Source organism: Trypanosoma cruzi, genomic scaffold (genome assembly GCF_000209065.1).
Source record: "Trypanosoma cruzi strain CL Brener 1047053516795 genomic scaffold, whole genome shotgun sequence".
Taxonomy (NCBI): Eukaryota; Euglenozoa; class Kinetoplastea; order Trypanosomatida; family Trypanosomatidae; genus Trypanosoma; species Trypanosoma cruzi.
The window spans coordinates 94575-105053 of record NW_001849422.1 but is presented as its reverse complement, the minus strand read 5'-3'; the positions used below and the strand labels follow the sequence as shown (position 1 = coordinate 105053).

General features: G+C 49.7%; 3 protein-coding genes and 1 pseudogene across 3 annotated transcripts, besides 32 other annotated features; all 4 read left to right on the top strand.

Annotated features, from left to right (window-relative positions):
• Positions 1–682: a sequence feature (heterozygous, Esmeraldo-like haplotype).
• On the top strand, positions 1–2616 carry Tc00.1047053508369.50 (acetyl-CoA carboxylase, putative; the record flags this gene model as incomplete). Its single annotated transcript, XM_801325.1, has 1 exon — positions 1–2616. A coding segment is annotated over one exon (2616 nt), but the record flags the coding sequence as incomplete, so codon positions are not given.
• Positions 683–1187: a sequence feature (areas merged during assembly that could not be assigned to a particular haplotype. This can correspond to areas where the two haplotypes were merged or to regions with more than two copies in the genome that were merged during assembly.).
• Positions 1188–1883: a sequence feature (haploid, Esmeraldo-like haplotype).
• Positions 1884–2388: a sequence feature (heterozygous, Esmeraldo-like haplotype).
• Positions 2389–2396: a sequence feature (areas merged during assembly that could not be assigned to a particular haplotype. This can correspond to areas where the two haplotypes were merged or to regions with more than two copies in the genome that were merged during assembly.).
• Positions 2397–4942: a sequence feature (heterozygous, Esmeraldo-like haplotype).
• Positions 2791–2834: a repeat region.
• Positions 2864–2896: a microsatellite.
• Positions 3116–3151: a sequence feature (GA-rich).
• Positions 3382–4803, top strand: Tc00.1047053508369.40 (annotated as a pseudogene).
• Positions 4815–4848: a microsatellite.
• Positions 4943–5077: a sequence feature (areas merged during assembly that could not be assigned to a particular haplotype. This can correspond to areas where the two haplotypes were merged or to regions with more than two copies in the genome that were merged during assembly.).
• Positions 5047–5092: a sequence feature (A-rich).
• Positions 5078–5168: a sequence feature (haploid, non-Esmeraldo-like haplotype).
• Positions 5169–5255: a sequence feature (heterozygous, Esmeraldo-like haplotype).
• Positions 5256–5334: a microsatellite.
• Positions 5256–5418: a sequence feature (areas merged during assembly that could not be assigned to a particular haplotype. This can correspond to areas where the two haplotypes were merged or to regions with more than two copies in the genome that were merged during assembly.).
• Positions 5379–5432: a sequence feature (T-rich).
• Positions 5419–10479: a sequence feature (heterozygous, Esmeraldo-like haplotype).
• Positions 5456–5496: a microsatellite.
• Positions 5673–5693: a sequence feature (AT_rich).
• Positions 5739–5780: a sequence feature (T-rich).
• Positions 5841–5860: a microsatellite.
• Positions 6115–6136: a microsatellite.
• Positions 6501–6536: a microsatellite.
• Positions 6562–6595: a microsatellite.
• Positions 7023–7049: a microsatellite.
• Positions 7847–7886: a microsatellite.
• Positions 7886–9100, top strand: Tc00.1047053508369.20 (farnesyltransferase, putative; the record flags this gene model as incomplete). The annotated part of the gene is made up of 1 exon (XM_801324.1): positions 7886–9100. The coding sequence occupies one exon, from the start codon at positions 7886–7888 to the stop codon at positions 9098–9100; it is 1215 nt and encodes a 404-aa protein (XP_806417.1).
• Positions 9120–9139: a microsatellite.
• Positions 9433–9474: a microsatellite.
• Positions 9483–9533: a sequence feature (A-rich).
• Positions 9618–9680: a sequence feature (A-rich).
• Positions 9683–9702: a microsatellite.
• Positions 9726–10340, top strand: Tc00.1047053508369.10 (hypothetical protein, conserved; the record flags this gene model as incomplete). Its single annotated transcript, XM_801323.1, has 1 exon — positions 9726–10340. The coding sequence occupies one exon, from the start codon at positions 9726–9728 to the stop codon at positions 10338–10340; it is 615 nt and encodes a 204-aa protein (XP_806416.1).

Here is a 10479-nt window from a genome sequence, read left to right as displayed (position 1 = left end):
CCAGAGAGCTCAGAGGACGTCGTCCTCACAACCCCATCCAAGTTAACTGAAAACACCAACGACTTTTCTTCTGGCCCAAAGGATAAGGGCAACGGTTCCAATGGCACCAATAACAATCATAACAGTAACCTTGCACCTCGTACTCTCTTACGCACTCTGTCGAAGCTGGAGGCGCTGCGAAACCTGCTTCCTTCACGTGATAAGATGGAGACGCCGGGGCCCGAGACGAGCGATGAAATTGAGGAATCTCTCCCGTTGGGGCCGTATCCGATGGTCTCTTCAAAACAACTGAAGCGCCTTCAGGCAAGGTCCCTAAAAACCGTCTACGTGCACGACTGGCCACTGCTGCTGGAAACAGTGCTGAGAAATCAATGGGAGAAACATGCATCCGGGCGAGGCTTCTCATGGAAATGTATTCCAAAGGAGGTGCTCAGGGCGAAGGAACTTTTTCTTGACGCTTCCGACGGCAAGACCCTCTGCGAAAAGAGACCGCTGGGACACATCCCATGTGGAATGATTGTGTGGCTGGTGACTATTGTTCCCCCAACGTACTACGACAGCGACACGGACACCGCCGGAATTCGTCGTATTGTGATGGTTGCCAATGACATTGCGTTTCAGTCCGGCTCTTTTGCCGTTCCAGAGGATGACGTTTTCTCTGCGGCCTCCGAGCTGGCCCGAAGATTACGTGTGCCTTTTGTGTACATCAGCGCCAACAGTGGGGCGCGACTTGGGTTGAGTGTGGAGGTAAAGAAGCGGTTTCGTGTCGCCCTGAGTGAGACGAATGAGTTGGAATACTTGTATCTCTTGCCCGAAGATTACGAGGAGCTGATGCGGCTTGGCGTGCGGTTATCGGTGGAGCCAAGGCAGGAAAAAGACGGCAACGGTGAAACGCGTTACGTTATCCGCGGCATTGTTGGTGCACCGGATGAGTATTTGGGTGTGGAGAACCTGCGCGGCTCCGGCCTTGTGGCGGGGCAGATGTCTAAAAATTACAGCGAAGTTCCGACCATCAGCGTTGTGACGGGACGCAGCGTTGGTATCGGAGCATACTTGAACCGCATTGGCCGCCGTGTGATTCAGACAGACGATGCACCACTCATCTTGACAGGCGCCGGGGCACTCAACCGTCTTCTTGGAAAAGAGGTGTACAGCGACAACGGCCAGCTCGGTGGAAAGAGGATAATGGTGCCGAATGGCGTGACGCATTGGTGCACGAAGAACAACTACAGCTCTGCAGAAGCCCTGCTGTGCTGGCTCAACTACGTCCCACCCACTGTGGATCCGCTGCGATGCTGCCCGCGTGTTCTCGCACTGCCTAACTATGATCCCGTGGACAGGGACGTCACGTTCATGCCAAAAGGAGGTGAAGCGTACGACCCACGGCACTTGGTTTGTGGTGTGGGTGATAGGTTGGGTTTATTTGACCGCGGCTCGTGGACCGAGTCATTGGAGGGTTGGGCGAAGTCCGTTGTGACGGGGCGGGCAACTCTTGGTGGTATTCCATGTGGGATCATTCTTGTCGAGACGCGAATGACGCGCAAGCATGACCCTGCTGACCCTGCGGACCCGACGTCTGCCTCATCCTTCATTCCGCAGGCGGGGCAGGTGTGGTTCCCCGACTCCGCACGCAAGACGGCAGATGCGCTTGACGACTTTCATCACGAGCGGCTTCCATGCTTTATTTTGGCGAACTGGCGCGGTTTCTCAGGTGGAATGCGAGACATGTTTGACGAGGTGCTCAAGTTTGGTGCCTCCATCGTCGATAATGTCCGTGTCTACAACTGTCCTCTCTTTATTTACATTCCCCCCTGCGGTGAGCTGCGGGGCGGGGCGTGGGTTGTCGTTGACCCTTCCATCAACCACAACGGTGTGGTTGAGATGTACTGCGATCCCACCTCCCGCGGTGGCGTGATGGAGGCGTCTGGTGTCGTGGAAATCAAATTCCGGGAAAACGATGTACGGGAGCTCATCCGTCGCAGTAACCCACACCTTGCCGCATTAGACCATCAGAGGCTTCGAGATGAAGAGAACCGCCTGCTGCCGCTTTACCGCGATGTTGCCATTCGCTTCGCAGATCTACACGACACCCATTTTCGCATGCAGGCCACGGGTGCCGTGCGGGGCGTGGTACCGTGGAAGGATAGCAGACGCCTGTTTCACGCCAAACTGCAGCGCAAACTGAAGGAACTGTCGGTGGCGGTCTCGATGGTGGAGGCGAAAGAAGTTGGTTCCATTTCCGAGGGAGTCCGGAAAATTGAGGCGGCTTTTGCGCAGGATCATCCCGATATTCCGTGGGGAACTAATGATGCGCTGCACATGCAGTGGCTTACAGAAAAGGTGGAGTTGAATGGTGTCTTTTTGAGTGGCGTCTCGTTATTACCGCCGTCACCGGCAATATCGTTGCCGTCGCCCTTGACTGCGGTTGAAGAGGTGACACGTCTGACGGCTCAATGCCAGGGAACCGATGCGTTAGAAAATTGTTTTGAAAGCCTCTTTGAGGATGAAAATATGCTGAAGGCTGCGATGGGGGCCATGCAGCGAATACGGGACCGTGCAGAGAAGGTAGGGAAGCTCACCTTTACTGAGGCTGAGATGGCCAGCAAACCCGAGTAAACGTATCGTGTTTTGTTTTATGAAGGCTTTTTCCTCCCTCTTCTCCATCCTACTTCTGTCTGTGTGTCTGTGTGTCTTTGTGTAAACATGTACAACTGGCAGTTGTTTATGGGTCACTTGTTTTTTCCGCAGTTGCACGACAAGACACGTTCGTAGTGGTGCAATTGGCTTCTGGGAAAGGGAAAGAGAGGAGAAGGTGGGGGAGGAGGGGAAAGGAGCAAAGTTGCCATGATAATTTGACGGGAACATACATGTACACACATATATATATATATATATACCTGTATGTTTATGCTTATAGAGAGAGGGAGATGGGAAGTGTGAGTGATATGCTTTGAAACCGAGAATAACAGATGGGCATAAAAGAAGTGGACGAAACGACATAATGCCGAAGGCCTATTTGCTAGCGACGCGTGCGACTTTTATTATTATCATTATTCCCCTTTGAGACTTTTTAAATGCCTTTCGTACGTTCGATGTCTTTCCAACTTTTTTACCGCTTTATTTTTTCCTTTCTTTCCTTTTTTTTTTCTTTTTCTTCTAATTCATCGGACCATTATTATTTTCTTGCCGCTCGTTTGGATGATGATCATCGTCGTTCCGGCTCCTCCTGGTGGCTGGTAGGATTTTCTCCATCTTCCCAGGCATGGATGCGCGTTCAAAGCCGTTGGGCGGAAAGGAGTGAATGGAGGAAATTCGACTGCACTGTCATGTGTCCACCCTTCCTTTTTTGTTTTTTGTTTTTCTGCTTCTTTTGCTCTTTTTATGTCTCTGCGTGTCTGTGTGTGGTGCACATGTATGTATCCTCCCCTGCTGTCTATCTCTCTCTCTCTCTTTCTCTGCTCAGTGATAGTGAGGACAATGACCGACACAAAACGGATGGCAAATGCCAATAGCGGCCTGCCGCAACCCCCCGCCGAAGGTGATGCCGCGAAGTCCGACCCATTGGAGGGCATTCTTGGCACGCATCCGGATTGCAAATATATAAAGAAGAAGTTACTGGGCCAGGGAAGTTTTGGCAGCGCGTGGCGTGTGGAGGAACGGGAAACAGGGACGATCTACGCGGCGAAAGTCATGGACACCAACAACATGAGCTCCAAGGATCGCGGTTTTGTAACAAACGAAGTAAAGTGCCTCTCGCGCTGCAACAATGCGAACATCATACGACATCACGTTTCTTACGAACGGGGTGGGATGCTTCTGATCATCATGGAATACGCTGACGGTGGAGATCTCTACAAGCAAATTAAGGCACGACAGCAGTCCACACGGTATTTTAAGGAGCACGAGGTCCTATTTATTTTCCTACAGCTCTGTCTTGCCCTTGACCACATCCACATGAACAAGATGATGCACAGGGACCTGAAAACAGCCAATGTCCTTCTTACACCCACAGGGGCTGGTGAAGCTGGGCGATTTTGGTTTCTCCCCGGCAGTATGAGGACTCGCTCTCCAACCCAGTCGGCTCCACATTCTGCGGCACGCCGTACTACTTGAGCCCGGAGCTCTGGCGCCGCGCACCATACAGCAAGAAGAGTGAGATGTGGGCGCTTGGTGTTGTGTTGTATGAAGTTATTGTCCTCAAACGCCCCTTTGGCGGCCGTAACATGGACGAGCTCATTGACAACATTCTGCACGCCCGCCGCCAGCCACTTCCAAATATTTACAGTGAAGATCTACGCAACGTGTGCGATCAGCTGCTTTCGCTAGACCCGAAGTATCGCCCGTCCCTTCGACAGTTGTTTCAACAGCCGTTTATCCGCAAAGGGCTTGAGACGCTGCGGCGTAGTGTATTGAACCACAACCGCATTCCGCAGAATGTGCAGAAGGACATTGCCTGCAACGTGGACGAGGTGCTCAACTCCGACATTCAAGACTACGAGAGCAGTCGTGTGGTGCCGCGGCGAGGGATCGTCACCCGGCACACGGCAGATCGCGGCTGGCAGGATTGCGAGCTTTTGTTGGACGAGGAGGCGGTCGTTATGCGGGATGTGGCGACTGGCTCGGAGGAACGTGTTGAACTGAGCGCCCTGACATCCGTTTGTCCCATTGACGCCGCGATTGCGCATGAAAAGTTCGTCTTTGCGATGAAAAACCAAACTGGAAAGGCCTTTTGGTTTAAAGAAGTCAACGAGGCGTCGTACGAGGAGTGGCTTGTCGCTCTGCAGAACGCCTTGCCATTTTAAGGCGTTCATGTGGAGAGAGAGAGAGAAAAAGAAAGAAAGAGAAAGATCCGTGGATGTGCGCTTTCCGGTGTGAAATTCATGCAGATCCATTCGATGTATTTTTGTAATGTACACAAACACACACACACAGAGAGAGACACACAAAGGCTTAGGAGCATTGAGTATACGTATATATATATTTGTATGCATGTATACTCATAGGCCGGAGTATTTTATTGATATTACATCCATGGATGCACGCATGTTTTTTTTTTTTTTTTCTTCCTTTTCTTCTCTGCATTTATTTTATTCCACCGGCAGCCCGTTACATCTGTGCGATGACACGCCCGACGTGTTTTGGTGGAGCGGCGTTGAAGTCACTCCACGCCTGTAAACAGGGAAAAATGGGAAAAAAGAACAAAAGACTTTTGGTTAACAAATGAGCGGTCGAGAAGGGAGGTGGCGAAACACAACAAAAGAAAATAAAAGAAAATAAAAGAAAATAAAAGAAAATAAAAGAAAATAAAAGAAAATAAAAGAAAATAAAAGAAAAAAGTTGAATTTAAAAGGAGGGAAATAAAAATAAAAATTTTCCTCAAAAAAAAAAAAAAAAAGAGAAGAAAACAAACAAACAAACAAAAAAAAAAAAGAGTATTTTTCTTCTTTCTTTTTAGAAAGAAGTGAAGACAAATGAAAAGAAAAGAAAAGAAAAAAATGTACACGTGAGGAAGAGACGAAAAGGAGACCACATCGAAATGAAGAGAAGCGCAAGGGGGAAAAGAGGGGTCGTCTCACTCAATCCATTTGTGCGCGTGTACGCGATGAATGCCTCCTTCCCTCCTCCTCCTTTGCCGTGCCGGCATTATACCGCCGTGCAGCGGCTAAAGGGACAAAAAAAAAAATTTTTTTTTTCCAATTAAAAAGGGTAAACAGAACGCACAAAAGAAGAGGAAGACGAAAGAAATAAAGAAAAAAAAAACAAACAAAAAAAAGAAGAAATGTAAGGTGTGGGAACGCAGGAGGATCATGTGCGTGCGTCTTTGTGTTGTTGAGATACGACACATCACATCACATCACATTTCCTGTGGAGAAGAGGATGTTTATTGCATATTATTCCCTTTGTTTTTTTTTTTTTTGTTCTTTGCGTTTACTTCTTCCTTTGGGCTTTACTATTTGTGTGTGTGTGTTTTGTATTGCAATGGAATATCTGCATACATATATAAATACAGGCGCCTAATGTGGCAAGCAGATGTATTTATGCGTGTGTGGGTACATGGATGTATTTTGCAAATGATGGTTTCTTGTCTCTCACGTATTGGTTTATTTTGCGACCTTTTTTTTTTTTTTTTTTTTTTGGCGAGTGCCTCATTATTGATGCCTTCTTTTTTTTGTGTGTTTTTTTTTTTTTTTTAAGCTTTGAACGACGTCGTGTTTTTGTTTTTTTCTTGTGGGTTTATTTGTGTGTGTGTGTGTTTTAGTTGTAGTATTTGTGTGCTTTAAGGATAAATACTGCGGCCACCATTTTTTGTTGGTTTTGTATTGCTGGACCGTGACCGCTGCCTCCTCATGGTGCCGTGTTTTACTGCGGATATATTGTGTTTGTTTGTGTGTGCTTTTGTGTTTGCGGAGAGTGGGTGGATGGGGGGGAGAAGGCGGACAACACGACAGGATGGGCGCACAGCCCATCCCCCCATCCACCGCAGCAGAGCCGCGCCTTCTTATATACATATATATATATATATACGATATATGTATGATGTATTCCGATTTTTCCTTAACCTTTTTTTTCTTTCTTTGTTTTTTTCTTTTTTTTTAATTATGTATTTCTCACTGATTTGCTGTGAAGTTCCGTCTTTTTTGTTATTGTTCTTCGACCGTGTCCTCTCCCTCCCTCCTCCCCCTTTTTCCCCGGAGGGGTGCCTCTGGGAGCGGGGCGGTGCGTCTGCAGGGCCGCCCTTTTTCTGCTCCCCCCCAACACCCCCCTTTTTGTGCTCATGTGTACAGACCACTACATGTGCGCATCCCACATGTAATGTAGTACATGGGGACGTGTGGGATGTCCGGTTGTGTGTTGTCTGCATGGGCCTCTGCGGAAAGGGGAAGGGGGAGGAGGAGCGAGTGGTGCCTGCGATGAACAGACGGTGGGCGGATGGGCTTCGCGCAGACACACGTTTTATCCTTTTTGCCGCCGTGGCTGCACACGTCTCTCACGCCATGTGAGTGGGGGGTGATTCTCTCTCATTCTTTTCTTTTTTTTTTTTTTTTTTTGCTCTGGCTGCTGTTTCTGGTGAATTTTTTTGTTCTTTGTTTTACCGCAGGGGAAGGGGTGTGTCTGTGTGTGGATTTATGTGTGGAGTGGTTTGGCTGTAAAGAGGAAGGGGGCGAATGAAAGTGACGGCGTTGACTGTGCGGGAGAGTCCGTTGAATCCGAACGTGGCGGTTTTGTCATGCACGGCCATTCATCCACCGCCTCCTCCACATGCGCCTTCCGAGGCTGTAAATTTAAAGGTGGGACCGCGGGAGTACCGCGTGGAGCTCACAGTGGCGCAGCTGGCGGCATTAACGACGAGGCTTCGACGATTGTTGAATTTACCCCCGACGTGAAACACACACGCACAAAATGAACTCCATCGTCATCGTGGCCCCGCAGTGTGTAGCGTAGACCGTATGCCTGCATGATTGCGCGCGGATATGCATATACAATTTCTGTCTGTCTGTTTATGTGTGTGCGCTTGACGACCGTCTGAGTTCGCATCCATCTGCATGTATCCATCATCCTTGCCTTTCTTTCTGTGTGTGTCTTTGCCTTCTCGGTGGAGGACGGGTGCGAGGGGAGATGGCGGCTGTTTGAGCAGCGGCAAAGGGGGGAAAATGGGCGAAGTTACATTTCTCTGTCATCTCGCCGAACGTGGCATTTTACCGCTTCTTTTCTTCTTCCTCCGTGTAGTGCAGCGCAGTCGTAGGGGTTTTAGCAGACCGTCGCCCCGCTCCTTGTAGAGTAGCAGCGACCAGAAAACAATATATATATATATATACCCCCGAAATAAAAAGTTAAAAATAACCACAAAACAAAAACAAAAGCAAAAACAAAAAGGAAAAGAAAAATGGAGTACATGGAGGAGTTGTACGCCATGGTGCGTATGAAGTGGCGGCTGCGTCGCATTGAAACGGGTATTGCGTGTAACGACGAGGATCTCCGCTTTTGCTACGACATACTGCAGGCCGTCTCACGTTCCTTTGCGGTTGTAATCATGGAGCTCGATGAAGAGATGCGAGATGCCGTGTGCATTTTTTACCTTGTCCTTCGTGCCCTCGACACAGTGGAGGACGATATGAGTATTCCCGTCGACTTTAAGCTGCGGGAGCTGCCAAAGTTTCATGAGCACCTGCACGACACGACGTGGTGCATGTCCGGCGTCGGTGTGGGCCGTGAGCGCGAGCTTCTTGAGCGCTACACACACGTCACGCGCGCCTACTCGAGGCTTGGCAAGGCATACCAGGACGTCATCTCTGGTATTTGCGAGCGGATGGCGAATGGAATGTGCGACTTCCTTACGCGAAAGGTTGAGACCAAGGCGGATTACGATCTCTACTGCCATTACGTCGCCGGACTTGTTGGGCACGGCCTCACACTTCTGTATGTATCGAGCGGGCTGGAGGACGTGCGGCTTGCCGATGACCTGACGAACGCCAATCACATGGGACTCTTTTTGCAGAAGACAAACATTATTCGTGACTTTTACGAGGACATTTGCGAGGTGCCGCCCCGTGTCTTTTGGCCACGCGAGATATGGGAGAAGTACACGGACGATCTTCACGCCTTTAAGGACGAATTGCATGAGGCCAAAGCCGTTGAGTGCCTGAACGCGATGGTGGCGGATGCCCTGGTGCACGTGCCGCACGTCGTTGAGTACCTCGCCTCCCTGCGGGATCCATCCGTGTTTGCCTTCAGCGCCATTCCTCAGGTGATGGCGATGGCTACCCTTTCGCTGGTATTTAACAACAAGGACGTTTTCCACACGAAGGTGAAGACGACACGCGGTGCCACGGCTCGCATCTTCCACTACTCAACAGAGCTGCAGGCGACGCTGCAGATGCTGAAGACATATACCCTCCGTCTGGCTGCACGTATGAATGCCCAAGATGCCTGCTACGACAGAATTGAGCATCTTGTGAATGACGCAATACGTGCTATGGAGTCACACCAGAAGCCCAATGGCGAGAGTGTGGCGCGCTCTATGTTGATGCGCTACCCCGCGCTTGGTGGTCACCTGCTGTACACTCTCGTTGACAACGTTGTTGGATATCTTGGGAAGTAAATGTTTCACACTCGTTACAAACAACAACAACAACAACAAAGTAATAATGTTAAGGAAAAAAACAAACAAAAAAACAAAGATGGGACAAGAAGCGTTGAAATTCAAATATAGTTTGTGAGGTGAACGGATTTTTTTTTTTTTTCTTTTCTTTCTCTGTGTCTGTGTGTACGCAGATCCATTCATACTTACCTTCTATTCTCCTTTCTGGTTTATTTACAAGCACACATGCATTTATACGCTCGTAACCATCTGTACTTATGGCTATTACAACCGGTAGTACGCTTATTTAAGCTGTTGTAGAGGGCGGGGCATGGTGCCGTGAAGGGATGCAAATATATAAATATATATATTTATTTATGTACATGTATATTTATGTGTTGCATTCCTTTTGTGTTTTCTTTATTGGTTTCTTTTATTGTTTTTTTTTTTTTTTCCGTCTGTGCGTGGGAATCCGCTTGTGTCGGTCCACTGCTTTTTTTTTTCCCCCGCTGAGTTTGTTGGCTGCTGCCCCCCCCCCCTTTTTTTCTTTTTCCTTTATAACTGTTTTCTTCGCCTTTCGCTTCATTTCTTTTTTTGTCTTATGCAGCAGCAGCAGCAGCAGCCACTCTGCGTTGACGTTGGGTGAATGAACTCACTGGGCGATCGATTTCGGTGTGTTGTTGCCCTTCTCAGCGGCGATGCGGGCAATGACGACAACACCGCGGCGTACCACGTCGCCATCGTCATGCCGGCGACGGGTGCCGCGGCGCTTGAAGAGGAAGTTGCGGCAAACACCGTTGCCTTTGGAGCGGCGAACAAAATGAAAATTGTCGATTGGGGAAGCGACACGGCGGCACTTCTCGCGGCGGCGCACAGGCCGGCGCTGGCACACGTCTCGCTGTTGCGCGCTGACGCCGTTGCGTTTGCCGACACACGGCAGCAACTGTTGGCGCATCACGACCCCACGCTTCTCCTGCTGGAGCTCGCCTGCGAGAAGGCGATGCCGTCTGCCGCGGAATACACGGCGGGAGACGAGTGGAGTTGGATCCGGCCTCCGTCGAGTTATTTTGCCGAACTCACAGAAAGTGAGCGAGACGCGGCTGTTTGCATTCCGGCGGTGATGCGCTGCTCGTGCCCTCTAGTCCGTGCGACAGCGTCGTTGTTGTCACCGTCGTTGTGGATGAACAGTGCCGTCACGCTGAATGGGGTGCTGCGCGAGGTAGGCTACAAGGTCGGTTGCCTGTCGAAATACGGATCGTGACAGGGCCAATGCGATGTGCGGTTGATATTCTCTGCGAGTAGTCGCAGCAGGAGTTGTTTTGTCGCCGGCACCGTCGGGAATATGGGACGCAAAAGGAGGAGGGAGAAGTGTGTGCCTTCCACTGTTTGTTTTTTTGTTT